General features: G+C 39.0%; 1 protein-coding gene across 4 annotated transcripts in view; it reads right to left on the bottom strand.

Moving 5' to 3' along the window:
* Positions 1 to 23,384, bottom strand: part of CNOT10 (CCR4-NOT transcription complex subunit 10) — a 31,110-nt gene extending 7,726 nt beyond the window's left edge. The window contains exons 1-13 of one of the 4 annotated variants that reach the window (XM_062508967.1): positions 23,278 to 23,384; positions 17,638 to 17,729; positions 15,125 to 15,286; positions 14,463 to 14,613; positions 13,326 to 13,471; positions 12,371 to 12,457; positions 11,622 to 11,705; positions 10,765 to 10,882; positions 9,758 to 9,907; positions 7,963 to 8,165; positions 5,309 to 5,430; positions 4,537 to 4,713; positions 1,875 to 1,955 (exon numbers count right to left, since the gene is read on the bottom strand). In XM_062508967.1, the coding sequence (XP_062364951.1) occupies positions 1,875 to 1,955; positions 4,537 to 4,713; positions 5,309 to 5,430; positions 7,963 to 8,165; positions 9,758 to 9,907; positions 10,765 to 10,882; positions 11,622 to 11,705; positions 12,371 to 12,457; positions 13,326 to 13,471; positions 14,463 to 14,613; positions 15,125 to 15,286; positions 17,638 to 17,729; positions 23,278 to 23,299 (1,595 nt within the window). In that variant the 5' untranslated portion in view covers positions 23,300 to 23,384. The remainder of the gene's footprint in view (positions 1 to 1,874; positions 1,956 to 4,536; positions 4,714 to 5,308; positions 5,431 to 7,962; positions 8,166 to 9,757; positions 9,908 to 10,764; positions 10,883 to 11,621; positions 11,706 to 12,370; positions 12,458 to 13,325; positions 13,472 to 14,462; positions 14,614 to 15,124; positions 15,287 to 17,637; positions 17,730 to 23,277) is intronic. The other 3 variants (XM_062508958.1, XM_062508985.1, XM_062508976.1) reach the window with 3 other exon arrangements.
* Positions 23,385 to 26,137: the final 2,753 nt, after the last annotated feature.

The raw sequence follows: 26,137 nt of genomic DNA, 5'->3' as shown, positions 1-26,137 counted from the left end.
CTTGCTTGTTGCTTTTAAAACCTTGCAATGGAATTACTGCTTACTATGAGAATAGTCCAATCAACCAATTGGTGCACAAGTATCAAACAATATATAGGATACATAAACCTTTCCAGGACTATATTTTTAGCTTTTAAAAACTGTTTGGGGGAAAAGGTAAGCCAGGCATTTTGAACTCTTACAAGGACATGCAACTGTATAAAATCATCCAAAAAAAGCAGTCACAGTCCCTTTACAGTTCTAGAAGCAATAGAGGTTTTTCAATTCATTAACTTACCAGGAAAAAACTGAAGAGATAACTATTCCCTAGGATAATCCTTGAAAACATTCTGAATTTCTTTTTTCTTAATTTTCCCCAACTCAGCAAGAATTTCAATTTTCTCACTTAGCTCTTTAGTGAGCAAGGCTACAGGAATTTACTTTTTACAACATAAATATACAAAACTACTATTTGAGTGTAACATATTTTGCTAATCATATCTCCAGAAGCTTAGAAACAGTTTCAGCACAATCACTTTCTAGGAATGTGTAGTCCTCTAGATTAAACCAAAGCATGTAGTGAAAAAAAAAAAATTAGTGCTCTTCTTTTCCTTAGATGAAGTTATTTACCAGAAGCAGCTCACTTCTTGCTGAACCGCTAAGTTTTTCTTGACATGTTGTCAAATTTCACCAGTAGATAACAACATCTGATTGTGAAAGATAAGACTACATATTAAAAGAAAAAAATCACAAAGTGACACCATGTAATTTTGACATGTGGCAGCCACATTTTCAACAGTCAGGAGGAGAAAAAAATCCACAAAACCACAAGCAACCACATCACTGTTTTTAATCCAGTGCATTCTATTTTCAAGTAGCGTACTCTTGTACCACTTCAGAATAAATAATCAAAGTTGCCTCACAGATTCCTCCTGAAGTGCTTTTAAATGAGTACAAGAAGATTTGCTACCTGTAGTGGAGCAAAGGAAAGGTTAAGCTGGTCATTATAAAACATAGGTTACCTGGGGTTAGGCTGAAACAGAATGTTTACCTAAGAGATCAAGTGGGAAATTACTGTATGCTTTGTCCATAATGCAAACTTAAAACAGATTTCTTTGCTCTAAACAGGTGCAAGCTTTATAGTAAGAGATTTTCAACAAGCTGGAAGTCACCTGAAATAATTAACATTGCCAGTAAACAGCAATCTTGTTGGGGAAAAGTAAAGCAGCTTCAGATAACAGGATACTTATTTACACACATGTGAGTTATTCTATCTGAGAACACTCAGACTCCTGAACATGCAGTAAAAGGATCTTTGAGAACACATAAGAAATCTACAGTGAAATTCTACCTGTTTTTCCACTGAGAGAAAGCAAAATGTCTGGACAGAGGCATTTTTCCTTTCTATTTTATGCAAACTATGGATTTATTCCTGCTGAAAGGAATATCATTCTCATTGGTAAAAGCAGCTATGCCGATTTCCACTTTCATTTTTTCCCTCATCCCAATCCAACAAACATATAACATGGGGACTGAATTCTAAACTAGCCTTATTGTGGCTTTAAAGGGAAAAGGTACATACAGTAATTTCCATCCCCTTCCACCAATGTCAACAACCATTACATTTGTCCTTATGGGACTTGATATTTCCAGCTTTGCCCAATATATCACCAAACTTATAATACTGGGATCAAACAGACTGATCTACCCAAGTTGAAATTCTGGAGGGTTTCCATTTGTTCAGAATCAAAGCCCAGAAAAAAGGAAGCACAGGCATTTGAGAAAAAAGATTACCAGCTGCAATTCAACATCACAAGTGTGTACAAAAAAACCCTAGGAGCTGCAATTAAGGAAGAGGCTTATTTAATGGTGGATATTTTATATTATTTACTTGCCTTAAATTCTCCAATTCCTGTTTCTTCAAAGGCGAAGAAGGAGGAGCTGCAATGAATTTATCCCCTTCATGACTTTTATTGCTAGAATAAAAACAATGTAATACTATGATAAATAATTCAAAAATTCTCAGTGTATTTATTCACTCCATTTAAAAGAACATAAATTCTGCAGCCCATAATAGAGGGAGTTGAAGTTATTCACAGATTGAGGCACATGCTCTTTTCCTAATCATTCTATTTGAGAAGGAAGAAGTGGGACACTTGCTGGAAAGGATTTGACTGACAGACCAAACAACCCACGCCATTCTTCACAGCCTTGAGCTATTTTTGAAGTTCAGTGTAGGATAAGCATTTTTAACTGGAGGGACACAGAATTTGCTGCATTAATAGCTTCCCTTCTTTTAGCCTGTAAGAAAAGCAGTAAACTAATTTTCTCTCCAGGCCTCTAAAAAATTCTTACATAAATATTCTAGAAAGGTAACCCACAAAGTGCTACACCTTCCTTTAGACTTCTAGTTAACCTTTATTACAAAATGTCTCTTTTTGAAACTTTTCTTTTTCCAAATAAAATTCCACTTTCTTAAAACTACACCTTGTTTCTTTCAGGGAGCATTTATTCTCTTTAAGAAGTATGTAAATTCATCCTCCAATAAGCTGAAAGAACCTCCTTCTGGAATGAGAATTGAAGAGACAGCTAATGGCTCTATCTTTGCAGAGAGAGACACAAAGGTTTAGAAAAAGATTTAAAAGAAAATTCCAAATTGAAACTGAATATGTCCACTTAACAAGAACTTAATTTATGAGTTTCACATCTGTCTATTACAAACAGGCAAGGTAACTCCAACATTCAAAACATACAGCAGGAAACTCCATGGAAATCCATACTCAATACTGCTGTATATATTTAATACCTTTACAAAAAATTAGTTTTAAAAAATAACCTTGACCACTAAAACCATTCACTGTTTTCTTGTGAATAAGAGAAGAATCTGCCTTAAGAGTCAGCTTGCTCAATTAGTGGGATTTGCTTTAAAACCATCCTGTTCAATTAGTGTGATTTTCTTCAAATGCCTTGTATGTTTTACTGTTCTCTCACAGAGGTTCCCTTGTCAGAAGGAACAAATCCTCAGAGAACTTTTCAGAATGTGACTCAGAAATTCAAGAACAGCTTCCTTTGTTGGGTATTTTGAAATTGGCAATGAATACTGGGAGATATGAGGGAGTCCTTTCTTTAGCTTTTTTTTCAGCTGAAGAAGCATCTGGTTTTGAAAGCAGAAGGTAGCAAAGGATCTTCCCATACAGGGCATGTTTTCCTTTCCTCACTCCTACAAAAATAAATGAAAACCACCCCAACAGAAAACAAAAAAGATGTCTTGTCTGAGTAAGGGCCACCATTTTGTTTTCATCACTGCCCCTTAGTGAGCCCCAAAAGCTTAAAATTGAAGTCCAATTTAAACCAGAGAAGCTTCATCTCAATAGGCTACATATACACTTGCCAGAGAACCTCCAGCCTTAGTAAAAAGAAGAAAACCCTACAACAAACAAGAAAACAAAAATAAAAACCCACAACTACCCCCTCCCTGCTCTTTTATAAATCATTTGATCATTTGACAAGATAGATTGTAATTGAAAAAACAAGGATTATAGAGAACAGCTTTCAAATATTGTTTTAACAGGAACAGCCATTGACTCCTAGCCACAGTCTATCTGCAGACAACCTCAGAATATATGAGGATGCACCGTGTGCATACACAAGACAGTATGTGTGCAGTAAATCCTGCCTTGTGACAAATGGATCTTATCTTCTTAACATTTATCTGTGCTCAGGTCTGACAAAACCAGTGTGTCCTTTCATTACTCTCAAAGTAGTTCAAGTTCTACCACAGACACTTTTTCCAGATGAGTTATTGTAACATTTCCCCTCAAAATCGTCTTTAATGAAAGTGCAGACTATGATCAAAAGTTACCCTTCAAAACAAAGTCCAGAATGTATGAGGTGATGCAATAAATTAAACCATTTTCCTTTAACATACTGTCTATAAATTACTTTTTCTGAAACTTAATTGACAAAAAATGATTTTTCTTAAATTTTTTTCTGCAAAATATGATTTATTAAGCAATAGCTCCATACTACTTTCCTACCTAATTTCTAACTCTTAGTTTCCCATTTTAATGCAAACACAACAAAGCATACTAGGGCTGATGAATGTCAAATCTGATCATGGGGAAATGTTTACAACTGAGTTTCCAGACGTTCATATATATATTGAATCAAGTACATGGCGCACGTGCGCACACCCACAAAATCACTGTAACATGTGAAACTTCACTTACAATTAGAGAAATACCAATATGCACAGCAGGAGGGTGTGGGAAAACATAACATTTGCAGCACAGAAAAAAAAGATGGCCAAGGGAAAAAGTAATTTCACTGTCTAATTTAATAAAAGTTGTCAGGGACAGGGGGAATCAACTCAGTATTTTATTCTTAAGTTAAACCAACAAATAGCTGATCAATTTCCTTGAGCAGGCTAGCACGATTAAGAGAATTTACAAATATGTTCTATTTTTCTGCTGGCCAGACAAGGTAAGTAGCAGACACAGATTGTCAGCCCAGAGTTACTATGGACAAAAAGAATGGTTTATACTAAATTCCATTTACCTGCATGCTTCACTGCTTTCAGCGTTTTCTGTATTTCCACCCAGCTGATTACTAGTTTTAGATATATTTTCCTGCTTGGGCTCCTGTTGATCTTCTGGCAGTAGCAGCAAGGCATTTCTTAGACAAATCGCTGCAAACTCCATGCTGGCTACAGGTATTGCTGAGGACTGCCCATCACTTAAAGAGGCAAAGAAGTTGACCAATAAGTAGCAATCCTACTAAATTAACAATAAAAGTAGAGCTCCAGAAATACCTGAATACAGAGAAAACTGCACCCTAAAATTGTTAAATAACGTTTTAATATACCAAATTTAATTTATGAGGACGTAGTATCTTGTTATTTTTACATATTGAAAATACATCACAATGCCCAAATAGATTTAGCCACAATTTCTTGATTTCACTCACTGAAGTTTTATGGCAGAGCAACTAGATTCTTCCTGCATTTTTCTAAAGTGGATTACTGAAAATATATATTTTAAGTGAGAAAAAGAGGACAGATTTAGCTATCTGAAAATAAAAACTTCAGAAGAACAAATTTTAAGCTTTAATGCTCATCTTACTTACAACAAACACACAGTAAAGCCCTCTGCTGGCTATCACAGAGGAGGCACAAAATTACGTTTAAGACTCACCAAGCATTTTCGTGTGCCTCTCTCATCACTATATGAATGAAGTTATTCCACAACAGTTTTAAAATCTCTGATAAACAGATATATATCCTTAACAAAGCTATAAAAACAAATAAATAACCCATGGAAAACATACTCACTTATAAACAACATTCTGTATGGACTGGGATGCTAGGACTATCTTACGGTGGTAGCCTTGACCTACTATTGATTGCACAATTCCCTTTTTACTGGGAAGACCTTTAGTCTCTTGTTCTGATGTCTAAAAGGAAAAAGGAAAAAAAAAAAGAGCTTAAATATCAAGGCTATTGAATGAGAGCTTGACAAAGTAAGTGAAGGTTGAAAGAACACCTTGAAAGAAGACCTGCTAAAATATAAGAATAACGGGTAAAGTTTTAAATCTAAAGTACAATGAAGGATCAGGCACCTTCTATTGTCTTCGTGTTACAGAGGGGTTTTACTGCACACAGTATAAGCACAGATTAGTTCTGACAGCTTGTCTGATAGCCTACTGACCTAGTTTCTCCTCTGTTTTGAAAGCAAAAGAACAATGAATCAAGTCATATTAAAAGAACTGACAGGATATCTACAAAGAAATAATTTCATCTGCCAAATAACATTCAGACTTGGCACTGTAATGCTTGCCATCTTCTCTCCCTGCTTATACAGCACTCGAAATTCTCTTTGGAAAAGCTGCCCCAAAACTGTTCCATGTGGAACACAAAGCTGAACAACACCACATGCAAAGGTACATTACATTAAATTGTTTAACGGATTGTTCAGTACACATACACAACCTGGGGGTCAAATGAACGTAAAGTGCCCTAATTGCCAACACCAAGAATTATCTCTACACCATGTTTACTGGAGTTTATTTGGCTGTTTTACCATGAGCCATCTTAACTTCACTGGTAAGTTTAGTGAGCCATGAAGAGTTGCAGTTTTGAGAAAAAACTTATTCTAAATCTGGACTTCCAATAGTTACCACTTTTCAAAAACTTATCAGAATCTATTGTAAAAATATTGACATAGTAGCATTTAGTGACAAATAAAAAATGCATACACTGGGTATGAAGCACATATTTCAAGAAAGGTGTTTGAAATGCAGGTGTTTAAAAGGGAATCTTCTTCCATTTATATTTTATAAAATAAAATACCAAAGGGGGGTAAAATTAGCTTCAGTGAAATTGCTTTTCTGCATGATCTTCAGAGTATAAATATGAATCCATGCTTAGATAATACGGAGTATTACTGCAAATTGAGTTACAAAGTCAAATTAAACATATTATTGACTTCAGGGCCTCACTTGTCATTTTGCAAATCTAACCATTTAAAGACACTTTCTCTTTGCCTTTAATATTAATAGCATCCAAAGTCAATTTTTCTTTTAAGATTATGAATTTAGGGAACAACAAGCTGGTTTTTTTTACGTGAATTCAAGCTCTCTGGTACACCACACATTATCATAATGGTATAGGAAGAAAGGAACCTGGCATAATCTATGACTTTGGCTAGTCTGCAGTAAATAGGGAAGTGCCCCAAAGGATCAGTATTTCCCTTTTCCAGACTGCTAAACACCATCCTTGTAAATGGAATCCTAGCTTTGGATTTTTGCCACAAAACCTAAGCTAATCCACTCTCACGCTCAGCTTTTCACTAGAGATGATCAGATATGTCTTCTTTATCTGTGTGACTTGTACCCAGTAGGATTGACACAGAAAATTGCAAAATTAGTATGAAGAAAGCTGCTCTTCCTGCATTTGCTCTGCTTTATAAAACTCAGGCAATCTGACAACAAGTAGCACATACAGAATCATAGTCAGTCCAGTTGTGACCCAACACTCTTAAATCTCCAGTGCTCTGCCTCAGAAATCAGTATACAAGCAAACCTCTGCTATAAAGTTGTATCTTTCTTAAGTTCTCTGAAACAGAAATACCAAAATATTGAGTACTATTCAAATTTCCAAGGGAAAAGTTATTAATTTTGTATCTGGATAGTGTGCAGTAAATAAATGCACAGAGGCAGAAAAACCCAGAGAGGAAAAACAGAATTCAGGGGTGAGGGAAAAATAAGAGGGAATATAGCTATTTGTTCAATTCATTCTACACATCCTGTGTAAGGACTGAAATGGCCACACTGGGAGAATAACTGCATAGGATCATGCAATTACAGATTACATCATCACTCTCCCACACTTAAGGGGTGAATTACAGTTTTACAGGGAGTCAAGTACAATGCATCTTAATTTCACAGATATACTATTTAGATGCAGTTTTTCCTTCTAAGAGCAAACAATCCTGTCCTCAGCCCTCTGAATTTTATCATATGGGTTTATCCTAAACATACAAGGATCAACAGGTTGAAAACAAGATTTCCCAGAGGATATGCAATATGCCTGCCATCAGCAGGTTTCCACCAACTCTTCCAGGAGAAGGTGGTGAAGACTTAGCAATTACAGATTCAGTTTCCCAGCAGGTGCGATCCCAACAGCTTCAGGATGAAGAAGGCTGATCTCTGCTTCCTCAGCTCTGTCACTTCCAGGCTACCCACACTACGAAGTCTCACCCCACCTAATCTCTAGTGGACAATGAGTCAGGAAACAACAAAACTTCAGATGATCTTTGGCTGTATGAAGACAAAAAGACCACATGCAAAGAGTTCCCTTCACCTGCTGCAGCTCCAGACTAAACACCAACATCAGGCCTTCAAAATACACAGCTTAACTCTAGGTATTAGTTCTACCTTTCTGTAACCACATGCCATTCTTTAGAAGAATTTTCCAAAGCTACTTACCCCTTTATTGGCAGCAATGCAGCATTCTGCTATTCTCAGCCACAGACGAGGGTTTGAGTGATAAACCTGGACTGCTTCAATCAGGCATTCAAAGGCAGCTAAGGGCCTCCCAATATGCAAGAGCTGAATTCCACAGTTATAGAGCAACTCATATCGTTTGTTAGTCAGTAGTGTACACATGGGTCTCCCTGAAAATTTTTTACCTGCAGAAAAGGATTACATCATATTGGATGTGCAGCTCACAAGAGCACAAAACTCCAAGAGGAAGAGGGAAGCTGTGAGAAACACCCTAAAGCTACCAAAACCCCCTCTCATTACTGAAATCCACTTGCCTCCGTCTGTACACTTCTTTCATACCAAAACTGATTTTTAAGACAAATTAATTGTATTCTTAATAAAGACTGAAGTACATTAAATGCTAACCTTGTATGTTCCTTTTCACACAAGCTAAGTGTTATGCATTAACAATGAATCCCAGATTTGTGAGAATACACATCTACACACAGTCCAGAGAACACAGATTCCAGAGGAAAGCCACTTTGCTGTTAGCAAGCATAAAATGTTTTCCATCTTCACATTAATACCTAAGGCAGCACTTACGTCCAGGGGAGAAATAGGCAAAACAATAAAATGCCTCATAGTGAGCATATTTTAAAGAAAATAATAAATGAAAACAATTATAACTTCATCATGAAATGATGAAGACTGAGTGATGAGGCCCTCTATAGTCAGATAGGAGAGGTTTCACATTCACAAGCGCTGGTCCTGCTCCCTGGGACAGCATAGAGGGGCATAAACAATCCAGGAGATTCCTGGAATGTGTTTATGATAACTTCCTTCTCCAAATGTTGAAGGAGCCAATGAGGATAGGTCCTATATGGGATCTCACTTTCACCAACAAGGAGGGTCTGGTTGGGACCATGAAATAGTGGAGTTAAGGATACTTAGGACAGCAAGAATTATGCATAGCAAGCTCACTACACTGGACTTCAGGTGAGTAGACTTGGCATCTTTGCAGGTCTGACTGGTACGATACCACAACATAAAGCACTGAATGGAAGAGGAGCCCAAGAAAGTTGATTAATATTCAAGGATCACCTCTCCCAAGATCAGGAGTGATGCAACCCAACATAGAAGTCAGGCAAAAATGACAGGAGGCCTCCTGAACAAACTCAAATACAAAAATAAAGCCTACAAAGGGTGGAAGCAAGGACGAGCAACCTGGGAGGAACACAGAGCAACTGAACAACCAGGGATCAGGTTGGAAAACTAAACTCCTGACAGGATTAAATCTGACCAGAGGCATCAAGGGCAGCAACAAAATCTTCTATAGGTATGTTGGTGATTAAAGGAAGACTAGGAAAAGTGTGAGCCCCCTCCACAAGGAAACAAGAGACCTGGTTACCCAGAATGTGGAGAAGGCATCCTTCATGCCCTGATGACTCTACACATTGTCAGCAGGACTATAACCTATGCAAAGTAGGTCACAAAAACTTTTTTTTTTTCATACCTCCCTGACTGATGGACAAAATCTATAAAAGTAATTGTCCCAGCACCATGGTACATCAAGAAAAACAAAAAGATAAAAAACATATTTCATCATCATAATGTATTTCTGGCAACAGTAACTATATTCTCACATCACTTCATCATCATCAAAATTCTCACCCCTCTTACTCTGCCCTCCACAAAGAGATGGAAGGGGAATTTTGCTGATAATTACTCAAACCTCCTGTTCTCTATTTCCTAGATTGGCCAACCCCTCTTCCACCATCTGTTTTAATCTCCTGCTTACCTGGATCCGAGCTGCCCGTTCCCAGCTGTGCACATGCATTATCATTTTCTTGCAAGGCTTTTTTAAAGTAAAAAATTCCTAAATTGTGCTTTCCCATTGCAAAGTGGATGCAGCCAAGATTGTTCCAGAACATACACCTTAAGCATTCACCTGACAGAATAACAGAAGATCATTTTCAGAAAGTGAAAGTTGTTGCTAAGCCCAGAAAATGCTCCAACCACTTTCTCCTGAGTCAGAATATTATGGCAGTCTATTAAATATGTTTTTCAATAAGATGTTTATGGATGATGGTGTTGTATCCGATACGACATACATATATATTTATGCCCACCTAACCATACAAGAAGGAAATGCACTCTTCATCCTAAATATATGTTCAGGTAAAACTGTGAGAGGTTCTTTTTAAATAATAAAAGACAAAAAAATTAAACTTTTCACTTATCTGCTGGTGACTAAAATTTTGCATGGTTAACATGGATAATAAAGACAAAAGAAAGAAAAAACCCCACCCTAAAAATCCAAATAATCAGACCATTAGCAATTTAAATAGACATTATTTTAGTCATAGCCTAGGAAGACTAAGTGAACATGATACTGTGCAAAAAAGCTAATGCAAAAAAGTAATGCGACAGTAAAGGTTTTAAAAAAAAAAAATCATAAAGAGAACTTTAAACATAAAACTGCCAGAGGTGCCTCAATTCTAGATCTAGTAAGTTGCTTTAATTTATTGAGACACTCAATTATGAGCCTTGCAAATATAACACAGCTTCATAAATCCATTTTCATGGACAATCACAGCCTTCTGTAAAAGAGCATTCAATGAAAATCACCACGTTGTTATGTGAAACAGTACAAGAAGAAAGATGAAACACACCCAGCATATAAACCCATGACTTTCAGGGCTGACACTGTTAAGCAATCATTAATATCCTTAAAATTGGTATCAACAAGTAGTCCTATTATACTAGACACTGAAGTACCTGCAGGATGAAGAGTTTTTATTTTACCTGTTTTCATGAAGCCTGGATGTTCAGCAATGTTGGCACTGTTTAAAAGTTTGACAGCTTTACGGTAATTGCCTCTCAAATACTCAAAATTGCTCTTAAGAAAGAGAGAAGGAGCTGACTGTGAAGGAAAAAACAATAGTTCTCTTGGTTCATGATTTCTACTGCGATTATTATATCACTTCACAAACTTACCTCTGCTGCCATTCAAAAACAAATGGGTTTAGCCCATAATACTTTCAAGAACTCTGTCATGGAAATGGCTAAGGGCAGAGGATCTCTAACCTGTCCTCTAATACCTTCCTCCCTACACTTCCCCTCTCTGCATAGATCCTCATAGACTGTAATCTTCCTGGTCTGGCAACAGAGACCTCATGACCCAGGTTTTCTGTTAAACTTGCTTTCCAGAAAGACATAAGCCCCCAAAAATGTAATGAAAAATAAAAAACAAAACAAAACAAAAAACCCCCACCAAACCAAAAAATGCCCACATATCCCAGAAATAATCTTTTATGAACTGGTTTAAACTAGCAATTACATCAAACTTTGTAATGTGCATAACTTCTATAGTAAACTGAAACTTACTTCATTTCAATTATAAAAAGTGCTGAATATGTTTATTATATAGTTTCACTGTTACTTTGACACCACAAAGCTTTTTTTAGTAACTGAAAAGAGCACAAATAAGAAAATTCTGCATTTATTACCTTTGCAAAGAGATGACAAACCCAACTGACTACATAAAGAATTACTTCAAACATCCACCCTCAAGACCTTTTTTTGTAAAGAACATTAACAAATTCAGTTGTAAGATAGAAAACACATCTGATTTGAAAAACAACAGTCTTAAGAATACTTACATTCCCAGCTGTATTCATAACAGACTTGATCTCCCTTTTGCATGCTTTTAGTGACTTCATCTGGATATAGGCTCTCACCTTATACTGTTAAAAAATATATTTATTAAATAATATACAATGATTTCTGCAGGTTTACAAGACAAACTGCATCTAGATATTTACTGCAGAATATTTTGTATACATCATTAAAATAGGTAGCAAAAAGCTATTTCAGAAGTATTCACAAAAAGGAAATTCTGTTCAGACTTTAAACACTACATTTAGTGCATTTGTATTTACAATAAGCAGATGAACATTTAGTTCAATGGCCAACAGCTGCTCTATATTCAAACACAGATATGAGTACTTAAATGACAAACTAATTAAAATAATCTAACATTTTAATCCCAGACATTTACCTACTAAACTGAAAACACCAGGAAGTGAATGTTAATAGAGAAGCACTTGGATTTTTCACACATTTTTCAACAGAACAGCACAGTGAAATAAAACCTCAGCTAATTTAGACTGATGGACACTGAACAAATAAATTCAATACAGCAAACTTCCATTTAAAGAAGTTATTATAACACACAGGGACTGAAACAGTGTTGTTGGGCAGGATGTTAGGTCAGTTTTTCCTGTACATGTATCTTACAAAAAGGAAGATAAATTCATTGTTTTGTTTTACAACAAGGAGAGAGAAAGGATCATAATTTGGGCTGAATTAGTTTTGAAAGAGATGACAATAAGATTTAGAAAACCCTTACCTGATGTATCTTAGATTTAGCAACTTCTATTAAAGCTCCACTTTCAGCTTTTTGATTTGAGGAATCTTTATTGGTATTATTACCTGACTGTTAAACAAAAAAAAGGAAGCATTACTGCTAGTCACCTTTTAAATTCAGTTGACAGACTCAACTCACATGAAGAAAAGTAAGAATTTAATAGTATTAATAATAATATAGTTTTGAGTATTTAATACATATCCCACCAGAAACTAACTTGAGTTTAACAATCAAAATCCACAAACCACACCATCTTATGAAGAGCTGGATTTTGTACTAACATTAGTGCTACACTATGTTGCCGTGCAGTTACAAAGAATTCTTTTGCCTACGACTATATGCATATTCCAGAGTACTTCTTTAATACTTCCTTCAGTAGAATCAGCATATACTTAAAGAGAGAATATTTTCTCTTAAGTGTGACATTCCATCAACAGGAAAACACTTAAATGCCCTCTCATCACTTCTAAGCCACCACTGATTCTCCCGATTTTTCCAAAAAGCACATGAAAGATTTAATTTGAAAGTATGCCTAATACTTTCAGATACTATGTAAAAAAGATACTTAATTTCCCATCCTGTGCTATGCAACTGCAGTTCTTCTGACACCGACTTCCCTTTCAAACTCAGGGTCTCCTATGGTCATAATCACAGACAAACAATATTTGACCCTGGAGACAACTGTCTTTCCAATGCAAGTCTCTGTCTGAAGAAAGACACCTTACCTCCCTAGAGTGAGAGAAAAGAGTGAAAAAGAGGGAATAAACAGCTGCTGCACACAATTAACTCAGTTACTAACATATTTAAGCTGCTGTCTAAAGTTACAGGTGATCAAACAGTTTTATAATTGAAAAGCCTTTTAAGATACTAATTTTGGATTGAGCTAAAGCACACCTCTGATAAAGATTTAATAGCATTTGTATGATTTTAAGCTTACCTCATTTTTTCCATTCTTGCTATTATTGTTGCCTTGTGAAATCATTTTTTCCAGAACAGCAAGCAGGTGCAAGGCCTTCTCAGCTTGGTAAGTTAACAGGTATAAGTCTACAAGCAGGAAGCACACAGCCTGGGCAAACTTCTCTTCTGTGAAAAGCAAAGAAGAAAAAATTGTTTTACAGTTCTAATACCAATCCCTCCCAACATGGATGGGAAAAAAAATACTATAAAGCACCATCTATGCAACATTTTGAGAAAAATCAATATATTACATAAGAAAAAATAATGCAGTCAATATCCAACCCACAGATAAGTACATACTTAAAAGAAAGCTCATTCATTCAAATGGCATCAGCATAAAAGTACAGACTACAGGCAGTTTAACAAGTACTTCATGTTCATAGGTTCTGAGAACTGTTCTAAGCAGATCAGCACCAAAGATGTAGCATCTAAATAGACAGAGCCATATGCAGATGTAGAATCCCACAGAACTCAAAAGGATTCTGTACAAACACACCTCTGTTCCGCTGACTTCACAGAGCAAATCCCAATTACACATATTGAAAACTGGGAGGAGCTGAAGCAGAAACACAGCAGCATTTACTTAATTTACTGAGACTCACATGCATACATCCTTCAGCCTTCTCACTTCTAACATTTAACAAGGATTATGAAATTATTTCATGGAAGTATGGCACTACGCAAGGTATCATAGCTCATAAAAGTTGCAAACTGTGTATTCAGATATAAGCACATACAATTCTGTATTACCTAAGAGAAATGTTTAAAAATGAATGCCCTGTAAAACAGAGACCCACCTGCAAAGTTGCATGATAACACAAAACACTAGATTTAAAATAATTTCACTAGCTTGTATATATTATCTGTATAAATACCTTCTCAACTTGAAAAAAATTTCAGTTTCACAGCACTTGTCTGCTAAAGCTCTCTGAAGCACCTTCCCCCAAATTCATTTGTTGTCCTTGACATAAGTAAAACATATTCTTTATTCCAAACCCTACCTAATTTCTTAAAAGCATATTAGACAAATTACAAATCTCTTGTCTGATAGTGAAAAAGACTGAATTATTTTTCTGTAGCTCCTGAATGAACAAGATTCTTCTTTCTGCCTACATACCAAAAGGCTCTATGAACTGGTAGAGCTTCTCCCCAATGGATATAGCTTCGGTATACTGACGCAGATGGTACAGGATAACAGCTTGATTGTAGTACAGCATACTGTTCTCAACATCATCCAAACCATCCATTTCTTCAACAACAGAGTGAACCTGAAAAAAAACCCACTAATTTCATTAAACTTTCAGTACCTATGATTTTAAAGTAGCAGGCATTTAAAAAGAAAAACCTTCAAAGCTATGAAGTCCTGTTAAGGTAAATTGTAACTTACTGACCTAATAAACTTCACTGTTGTTGCACATTAACACAGCAAAAAAAAAGGCATACAATGAAATAGAAAGTTGTCAATTGAGTAGTCAAGTAATATTTTCACTTTTCTTTTACTTCACAAACTATTCCATATTAAGGAACTTTCTTCTGAAAGAATATAGCAAGTCCTCCTATTGTTATAATCTCAGACCAATTTCAACAATAGTTAAAAATACAACTAGAAAAGTTGTCCTACAAGATAAAACAGACTCAGATGTTTAAAAGTAATGGTAATTTCTTATTCTATTAAATTTACAGGACAAGGGGCAAAAGTTTTACTCCTACTTCAGTGAAAGATCCCACCACCATTAACAGTACTCAAAATCAGGTACCACGTCAATACGGTTGCATTACCTGGTTTTTCAGCTGGTTAAGGGTTTGTCTCAAATTGTCTGTGGTAGTCTGATTACTTTTACAGAACTCTGCAACAGCAGTATTCAAAGTTATTTTGTAGTCATCTTTGTTTATGTCTTGAAGGGTATTTAGGTGCTGTAAACAAGCATCATAGTTTCCAGCCTGTAAATTGCACACATACCAAAAGCACGCATTAGAAGATACAGTCTTTCCTTTATCAATACAAGTGAAGTAAATGTCTATACACATACTTAATTATTTATGTAGATTCACATGGATGAGAAGCAAGTCTAAATGTTGAAGCCATATCCAAACTTCAAAAATAATTTGGTGGAGCATGGACAAATTAAGTATACGGTTATTATTAACAGATGTTCCCATATAAAGTGTTATTGTCATTACTCTTATATTAAGTTTCAATACTGTTTCCTCAGTTTTCATAATCTTTCCCCATTTCATGAACACTGAGCAGCTGCAGCTGCTTACGCAAGTTCCAGCCCAAAATTTTATGTTCAGTCTTCAGCTCATCTGAATATACAGTGATTTACAATTTGAACTATAGAAAGTTAGCTCAAGAGAGATTGAAAAAAGAAAGTGTCACTTTCCCAGAATAGGTTTAGAAAACATTTTTATAAGCTTTAGCTGTTGGATGGAATATTCAGTCACCTAGGCATGCCTACACAATCTAGGAGCCAAGCATGATGCTCCACTGATGTGTGCTTTCATGGAGAAATCCCTTTCTTTGACCACAGGAATAAACAAGGACGTGCACCTCTGCCCGCTTTCAGTTTTGGCCTTTTCTGTGTTAGTACAGGAGGACTTTAGTGGCATCAAGGAATAAAAAGAGAACGCCTCATTCTTTCAACTACATTAAGCCTAGATGATGCTTCACTTTCAACTGCTCAATTCCTACACAGGAACAAATCACATTCACCTCTTCCATATCAGAGTTTCTTCCAACGTGGTCAGACAGACAAGCAGATGCATTTCCATCTCTGTCAATAGTTCACACCCAAAAGCTAAGCTCTTGCACCTTGCACTTACTCCTCCTTTTTCAGGTGCTGTTCCACAGAGCTCCTTCCAGACTCCTGAGTAACTTTGTATTAAGGGCAGAATACAACAGAGAAGAGCTGGGGTCCTTCTGCTCCTCTCAGGAAAGTTGCCATTCTGCAGTTCCTTGGCATGGAACCATTCCAGTTCTTTCAGTCTTCCAGAGGCAAGCAGTTATACAACATAGGGAAATGTAGCAGGACATTGACACATTTTCACAACTCTAAGCACCAACAGAATGGATTGCCTTGTGATCATGTGCACAAACACAGGAACTTGTAACTCAACTGCTGGCATGCTCTTTAGTTGAGAGTTTGTCTTCCAGTGATTCTTTTCCTGTGCTCACACTTGGAGCTTCTCTTCAGTAGGAGCTTTCAGATCACAGACATGAGGCCTTTAACTGCGGCTGGACTGCAAACCTTGAACCTTTAAATGCTCAGCTTATTTTGTGATGTTTTTCATCATCTAACAGTTCTTTATGCCACTCTACTCAGCAGGATCTAGAATGTAATACTCAATTTTACAGTAATTCTGTCAAGACTGAAACTTGACATGTAATATGATAAAACAGCATGCAAGGCAGTCCACAGTGCTATATGGAGCTAATCAATAGCAAGAAATTGGTAAACAAGGCATCAAATTAATTCTGCTCACATCTGTTGCCACCTTACTTCATGAATTCAGGGAATTCCTAAAGCTAGAAAGAACTTGACAAGACAAAACAGATTCACTGGACCAGGATGAAAGTAAAGATGAAATCACCAGAAGATCAAAAGTATTTTAGGCATTTAGATGGGCAAGGTGGAAAACAAATTACTCTCATGTGTCTTTGGTTCTCAGGATCAAATGTCACTGATTAAAACAAAGAAAGAAATAAAATGAAAGACCTGGTACCTGAACTTTAACACAGAAGAAAAAAAAACTTCCAAGAAACACAAAACAAGTAGTAGATACTTGCCTGTAGGTGTTACACATTCAGAAATATGTTTTAATGCAAAGTGACAGGGCATTATACAATGCTTCTTGTGGAAGAATATAGCATGATGCTGAAACACCAAAATGTTTGTTTCATTGCTGTTTTTTAAATACGTGAGGTTCCTTTAAACATTAACATACTATTTTTAGCTTGATTTGATTAATCATTTTGAGAGATTGTGCATTTCCCATGCTGTTGCAGAAGAAAAGTCTGTTTCTTCTAATTAACTCATCATATAGCTTTTGAGGTTACTAACTTTTGAGAAGCAAGATATTAAGTGTTCTTGTTCAAATATCCTATTCAGTCTTCTCACATTACAGCAGACAGAAAATCAAAACGCATGTGCTGTCTTTATAACACAACTAGTGCTACTTTTGAACGTCCTCTTAATTAATTTGCAATTGTCTTAAGAAAACAGGAAAAACAATTACATATGCCCATTTAACAGCAATGTGGTAACTTACTAAGTCTCTTGACTTAGTCTTACCTGAAAAGCTTGTAATGCGCTACTCGACAATTCCTTTTCCTGATCAGTAATCCCAGAAGTACCCGTTCCTTCATGTTTTTCAGTAACTTGATCTGTAAAGTGGACAGAAGATTACAACAAAGCTTGCAAGTGTGATGACAGCTGTGCAGCTTAAAAACTTCATTTCTTCCAGTTCTCAAGGTCCTCCTGCCAATACAAGTAATTTTCCAGATAACTGTAGCAGCGTCCCTACTACACTATCTATATCCTAAGTTACATCTCCTACCACAATATCTCAAGTTCTTATATACTCCTAGTGAATTCCTCTCCATAAAATGTAAATTATGCTGCTCAACAAATGACCAAAGTCCTGAAAGTTAGCTGACAACCCGCACATTTTAGATTTCTCCTTAAAGCTGCAACCATACATTTGGATTGTCTTATTTTGCTCAAAATTCAGCACTGAAGGCCATGCATCGTGAAATACGTACCACAATGAGTTAGATGAAAACCCACACAAAATCCCATACAGTGCTTCCTAAAAAACAAGCAAGGGATACTCTAGGATGCAACAAAAACCAGAGTAAACACTGGAACTTCCCCACAGCTCCCTGTTTTGGAAGAGTATATTCCCAGATAAGAGGCGGCACTTGAACCATTGTTTTTAATAATCATTGACAAACCTAATATATTTTTTAGAAAACCTCTCTGTACTTTTGCATTCTTCAATATACTCCATCAAATGCTGTCTGGTGATTATATTGCAAGGCACAAGCATATGCTGCCTGTTCACTTTTTCAGCCTCACTCCAAATCTTACAGATCTTCCTCTGAATCACCTCTCTTCCAGTGTGAGCAGAAGCAGTTTATTCTCCATCTTCCTCACATTTTTTCCCAGAATCTTCTCTTCTACTACACCCTTTTCCAGACTAAGACAAGAACAACATGTAACAACTATGATGATGGCCCCTTTATGAATTTATATAGCAATGCAATAGGGCTTTAATTGCCTTCAATTTTTTACATAGAATTTCTATTAATTTATGTTTCAGTCACCACTGAGCATATTTTTCAGAAAGAAGTCTACTAAATCCTTTTGTCATCATGTAATTAAGAATTCAGTGAAGTTCCATCAAAGAGCACAGTACAGACATTCCATGTCAAAGAAGCTGAAAAAAAACCCCACTAAGCCCTTCCTTGTGCTGAACACAAACTACTCAGAAAAAATATAACAGCCACACAACCACCACAGTGGAGAGAGTACTTCTAGTAGCATTCAATAATGTGCTAGAATGTACAAAAATAATTTGTTTTTGAAACAAAGACTTTATAAACCAGCAATGGTTTCTGCTTCTGCAGAAAATTATTTCTTTAATTTCACAGTGGAAGATCTGCTCTAACACACATTTCAGATTATGTAGGCTTTGTAAACTCAATGTCTGCTTTCTTCTTCCCTATAATTCAGAGATATAATGCAAACTCCGCTCATTTTGTTTTCACTTTGAACAAATGAAAACATTTAGCTGTGAGCTCCTCTCCAAAATCCATTCCCCATCATCACCAACATATCTGGATCTTCTACTATGAGCATGAAAATTTACAAATATAGGACAAACGACAATTGTAAGGGGCAACCAAACCTCAGAAGATTCATCAAATAATGTCCTCAGAAAGAACAAAACAGACTTAGTAAACTATTAAGTTTGTGCCTGTTGCTGGGAAATAGTGAGATTCCTTCCACCTGCAATAAAACTATTGCTCCCTGCTTTGAGCAAGAATTGCAAATATTTGGTAGGGACTTTCATCCTCCATTAAGATGTCAATAGAGATATTAAAATCTCACACCATCAAGAGTAGCTCACTGTCATTTGGACAAAATTCAGGGTTCAGCAATTTCAGTACTCTGGAGGAATGGATCCTCAAGGGCCTACACCTGCTATGCATTGATCAACACCAGTTGCACTGCCTTCTCCTTCAAAGGAAAGGCAAAAGAGCAATTTAAACCACAAAAAGAGCTCAGAACATTTCTGATGTGACAAAAGTTTTCCACAGTGAAAAGGAACAGGAGCTACCTCTGCTTCAACCTAAATACAGCATAGATCTGATTCCAGCTCTAAACTTTGTGATTATACAGATGAACTGAAAGCTCTCACTCTCCAAGGATCTCTAGAACAGCAGGAAATAAGTAAATGCATCTTCCTTCAAACTTGTATCCTAAGAGTGGCATTATCTGCTTTACTTGCCCAGCATGCCTGTCAGATGGTGCTGGTAAAGGTAACTACAGTGCAGAGCCTTGAGACTCTGGAGCTTTTGAAGTTAGTAACACTCAATCTGATCCCTCACATACAGGTTTACCTAGCAGAGAGCCATCAATTTCCACATACATTACTGATCACTGCCTTTGTACACAGGTTTGTAAGACCAGCACCACAAAGGAAGCCTGAATTCTGAAGTAACACGTCTTCATTGATGTGACAGATAAACCAAACTAAGGTCTGCCATAAAAACTACTCTTACATAGCTTGGCTGATGCAATTCCTAAGGAAAAACCAGGACAGGTCTTCAAATTTCACTGTCTCTCCAAGCTTGTTGGTACATTAAACAAACAAACAAACCCAAAACATAAAATGAAACTGGGGACTACTTCAAGCAAAACCAGAGCTGTCTCTGTAATCCAATCAACTGTGCCTACTACCACTCAGTAAACAAAGCAGGTTTGTGAAACCTGAACTGGAAGCTTATCAAGACAAAACTCAAATCCAGCTGATGCAGTTCACAGCACAGCTTCTTCCTTTGAAAAAAGCACAACAAACCACTTTGGCTACTCTCTACTCTTTTTGTCCAAACACACCGAAACTTACTAAAACCTAAAAGCCACTCCAGTCTAATGTGATACCACCATTCTTGTTTAGACTGGGATCTAATGCTTCAGCTGATCTTTGCTGTCAGAGATCCCTCCAAGACGAGTCACCTGAAAGCTGGCTGGTACAAGATACTGAACAGAACCCACCAATTCCACTGAAGTGGCAGAGGTGGTGGAGAGGGAGTGCTCTTGTTCTCTTGACTGCAGAGGCTCACAGTGCTTGCAAATAAAACTGTTACTTCCATGTTCCTTGAAACATTTGAAGTGAAAAATGTAGGAAACTTGTTTCCTGGCAAAAGAAACAGCATGTCTTGCTCACTTGGGCCCCTGTGACCTTTGGCATTCTTACAGAAGCATGTGGTGTGGGTAACACATGGCACACTAGCCATCTCCAACATGTTCCCATCTGTACAGCAGCCACAATTATCAGCTGAAATCAGAGCAGTGCAGATTCTCTACTTCACAAGTGAGAGAACTTGATTTATCTCTAATTTGTATTTAAACATGGACCTGTTTAACTTTTCATTTGCCCAACCTTTATGAATACAGACCAACTCTAAAACTAATACTTGTGTAGGGTCATGACGAGGGCAAAAGGGACAACCTGGAAAAGGATGCAAAAATCAACTGCTCAGATTTTGATCCGGAGGAAGCTGCTGCACTGAGTTGGAAGTTAAAAAAAATCAAGCCAAGAATTATCTTCCTAGCTATCGATCCTGGGGTTGAGCAGCAGCAAAACTATGTCACAGAGGCTGGTTTGCTTTGTACAAGCAGGAAGCTGCTCCTGCTGGAGAAGGTACATCATGGTAGACAGAAGAACCTTCAGGAAAACTGGTTCTGAGAGGAGAACAAGGAAAAGTATGGGACTGCCACCTTGAAAGGAAGATTGCTCTCCTCATAAGATTGCTGCCAGAATGCCATAAAAGCAACAAGAAGTACATCTCCCACATACACAAACCTGAAGACCCCTGAAAGTGACTGCAATCATTATCCTTCTCATACCTGCTCTCTGTTTCTCCAAGGACTGCTGTTCCTTAGCTCTCTTGTTCTCATGCCCTGCAAATTACATCTTGCATGAACTGTGCTTTTGAACACCAGAGCATCTCTGGAAATATTTTTCATTTCCAAATTCTACAGGCAGAGTGATAATCTCTTTCTTGAAAGGGGAGGAATCTATCACACAACTCCTGCTCCAACAGAATTTTGAAGGGTATGAAGCCCAGCCAATGTCCAGTCATTACAAGATAATAGTTTGTGGCACCAAGATTTATGTTTTAATTTTTGTATGAAGCCCTTCATTATCAGTACAATAGGCTTCTTTGGTGCTATGCAATAAAAAGGAAGCATTTCTCAGTGGAAAGCTACATGTAGCTTGCTGCTATGAACAAGTGCAGTGTGTAGAACATCTTGCCATAACTCACATCTTTGATTCATTTGGCACATACTTTTTTAGAAAGTGAAACAAAAGTTCCTTCAACACCTCAAAGAACATCAACCAAAAAGTATTAAAAACTCAATGCCAATCTTTCTTCTTGTAATTTAGCAGTCACAGTTATTATACACACACGACAGTTTAGTAAACATCACTCAATGCAGTATACTTATTTTCCCTGTATTTTTTTTTTCAAATACTGAGACATTTCATATTTAGCATCCAGGGGAAAAAAAATGCTCAAGGTGATTTTAAATAATGCCCCCCTCACATAAAAACAACTAAGAAAAAAAGGTGACGGGTGACTTGAAGGAACAGCATGAAGCTGTGTCAAGGGAGGTTTAGGCTGGCTATTAGGAAAAGGTTCTTCATTCAGAGGGTGTTTGGGCACTAGAATGGGTTCCCCACTTGGCACCAGGCCTGACAGAGTTAAAGAAGTGTTTGGAAAACACTCACAGGCACATGGTGTGATTCTAAGAGATGTCCTGTGCAGGGCCAGGAACTAGAATTCATTAATCTTTATCAGTCCCTTCCAACTCAGGATATCCTACACTTCCATTAAGTAGACTTATACAACTCTGTAAGTAAGGCTTTTCTCCACATCGCCCTCTTCTCCATCCCCCCACGAGCTGACATCTGATGGAATGGCCCTTCCTGCAACAAAGACTTCTTGCATGATGGGGAGCTGTACAGGAATTGGACGAGCAGCAGTTTATCAGTGCTACACAGCAACCACATTTGAGATTTACTCCATCTGTTTACCAGAACATGGCTTATTTTTTAGTCTCGGCGATTTCTCTCTGCAGTGTCTTTTCAGGCCCGAGTTCACTGAGGACGCACTCATGCCCTGAAACCAAAGCAGCATCCCTGAGGGAATCACTGAACTCCAGCCATTAAGCAGCACTACCAAGAGTTACAACCTCCCTTCGTACGTTCTGCATGCCCCAGTTTAACAAATCAACTCAGAAGCTCGACTTCTTCAGGGGTTATTAAGCTCTGGGAGACACACAGACACACACACAGACACACAACCCCCCCGCCAATACGTCCATAGGGCCCTTCCCACCGAGCCCTTCCCGGCCAGGAGAGGGCAACAGCTCAGCAACGCTTGCCGAGGGCACGGAGGGCTCCGTGCGCACACGGCCTCGCCGGTGACCCGCAGGTGTCACAGATGTCCCTCACAGCGGACCCGCGCCCGCCGGACAGCAGGGCACTACCTCCTCGGCGGAAGGACACGGCACAACCCCGCACAGCCGGCCGTTTCTCCCGCCGCTCACCGCCACCCGCGGGAACCGCGTCCCTCCGCGCCGGGCGGCGCAGGCTTGGGGAGGGCACGGCGGAGCCGCGGTCGCTCCCCCCGCACTCACCCGCAGCCTTGTCCGCCGCCATCTCCGCCTTCGGCCGCAGCTCCGTGCGGGACCGCGCAGCCCGAGCGCGCCGGTAGTTGCCGAGTCCCCCGCGCACTGCGCCACAGGCGCTCCCTGACCACCGCCGCCACCAACCGGACGCTGCCCCCCCGCACTACTTTGCCGCCGCCGCTGCCCTGCGCGCGCCGGGCCCGCCCCGCCGGTTGCGCCGCCCGCCCCAATTCCCTCGCCGCTTCCGGGTTCCCGGCGCGCCCGCGACGTCCGGTCGTTGCCGGGGCACCACGGATGTGACGTCAGGACGCGGCGGCGGGAGGGAGAGGCGAGCGATGCGGGGCCGCCATGTTGGCGTGTGAGGGCTGGGGATGCGGTGCTGCCCGATCCTCCCGTGGCACGGAGCTCGCTGGCAGCTCTCGAACGGGTTTCGTCCTTTCTGCACCGTCAGATGTGCCGGCTCTCATCAATGTATGTAAATATCTAAAGGTGGGATGCTAAGAGGATGGAGTCAGGCTCTGGTCGGTTGTGCCAAGCAATGCAACAAGAAGCAACGGGCAGAAACTCATCCATGGGAAGTTTCTCCTGAACATGAACATTGACTTCTTTACTGTGCAGGTGACCGAGCACTGGCACAAATTTTCCAGAGAGGTGGAGGAGTCTCCGTTACCAGGGATATTCAAGAGCCCCTTGTACACAATGCTGTGCAGTGTCTCTGGGATGGTCTTGCTTGAGCAGGGAGGTTGGACCAGCTGACCCACTGTGGTTCCTTCCAACCTCACCCATTCTGTGACCACTGCGGAGCAATAGCATTGACCTGGAGGCTTCCATTCAATACATTCTCTAGCTCCTGTGGATTATCAGGAAGACTTTCTAAAGTATTCTTAAGGTGCTGCTCCCTACTAATTAATGGCAGTAAGTGCCCTGTGCAGGTTCGGTGCCTGCATCCATATTCCTTCCTAAGTGGCTGTTTGCACTGAACACCCGAAGCCTGGCTGGGGGGACCCAGCCCTCATCAGACTGAAGACCCAAATTAGCCTTTGTAATGTTCGTTGTTGTATTTCTCATTGAAGTAACAGGCATGGGATAAATGGCACTGGCATAGTTGTGAATATTAAAGATTCTTAAGTGTTTGTGTCCAGTTCCAGGCCACTCAATTGCAGAAGGACATAAAGGTCCTGGAGTGGGTCCAGCGAAGGTCACTGAAGCTGGTGAATGGTCTGGAGGATAACGAGGAGCAGCCAAGGGAGCCAGGGTTGTTGGAGAAAAGGAGGCTCAGGGGTGATGTCTAAGGTTGCAATACAGGATGTGACCAAAAGTATGTATTCTATCACCATCTGTTGAAACCAGGATGGGCAGAGATCCTTGCCTCCTTAGGAGAAATTTTCTGCTAATGAGGCTATCTGTTAAAACCAGGTGGGGCATTGTTCTTTATCTTTTCCACAACTTATCCTTCCTCCAGGAAGATATCAGCTGTTAATGGACCATTAGATCCTACTGTTTGACTGATAAAATCACATCATCCCATTGGGAGATGCTCCAGCCAGGGGGAGGAGCCAAGCCTTTCCTACCTAGATAGAAACTGAGATTTGGGATAATAAAGCAGTCTTTTTCCACTCCATTCTAGAGGAAAACTGGACCTTTCCACATCATCACTGAACCTTTGGAGGAAAACTGCAGCCTTCTACAGTACCACTGCTTCAGCAGAACCACATCTATTACTCCAGGAGGACTGCAGTCACCATTTAATTGGACTGCTACCAGTATTCTGACTGACGGGGTGTCAGGTTGTATTCTCACTCTGTCAGTGTTTTGGGGTTTGTTTTTTGTAATACTTTATTTCTATTTTAATGTTCCTAGTAAAGAACTCTTATTCCAATTTCTCACATCTTTGCCTGAAAGCTCCTTAATTTCAAAATTATAATAATTTGGAGGGAGGGGGTTTACATTCTCGATTTCAAAAATAGGCTCCTGCCTTTCTTAGCAGACACATGTCTTTCAAACCAAGACAGGTGACCTTATCACTTTCTACAATTGCTGAAAAGAGGGTGCAGTGAAGTGGAGATCAGGCTCTTCTCTCAGGCAAGCTGTGACAGGAGTAGCCTAAAGCTGTGCTGGGGAGGTTGGGCATCAGGAAGAATTTCTTCATGGAAAGAGCAATTAAACATTAGAATGGATTGCTCAGGGCGGTGATGGAGTTGCTGTCCCTGTAAGTGTTTAAGGAATGGCTGGACATGGCACTTAGTGCCATGGTCTGGCTGACACAGTGGTGTTCAGTCGTAGGCTGGACTTCATGATCTCAGAGGGCTTTTCCAAGCTAATGGATTCTGTGGTTACTTGGATCTGCTATACATAGTATTTAAGCATTCACCTTTGCTTCAGTCTGTCCTGGTAGGCTCAGCAGCCACTTCTTGTTCTGACTCTTGGACATGGACTCTGCAGATGAGTGCAGAGGAGCCAGGTAGAGGGTTCTCTTTTGAACCCTCATAGTTATATTTGCAACAGGAAGTGCAATGAGGTTAGAAGGCACCCAAAAGGTGTCCCCTTCAAGCACCAAAAGGCTCCCTGCATCTCCATCCCTTGGAGTCAATCTCCAGAGACACAAGGACAGTTACCCTTATTGGCTATTATTGATGTGCACTGTGTGCTTCTTCTGTGTCTTCTGTTATTTCTCTAGACGTGGCTCTCCAAGATTTCCCCCTTCCCCCAGTCCTTCCTAATTTATTCCTGTTAAACATTATCTTGTTTTTCTACTTGTGACAGCAAGTGTAGATACACTCCGTTCTGATTAAGAGGTGTCAGCTTGTACGGTTTTTGCCTCGTTGCCAGCAGACAACACTTGTCAAGACAGCGCAGAGCGTCTCATACA

This window comes from Cinclus cinclus, chromosome 1 (genome assembly GCF_963662255.1).
Source record: "Cinclus cinclus chromosome 1, bCinCin1.1, whole genome shotgun sequence".
Taxonomy (NCBI): Eukaryota; Metazoa; Chordata; class Aves; order Passeriformes; family Cinclidae; genus Cinclus; species Cinclus cinclus.
The sequence above is the reverse complement of the archived record's forward strand: the minus strand, read 5'-3'. Positions and strand labels throughout refer to the sequence as shown.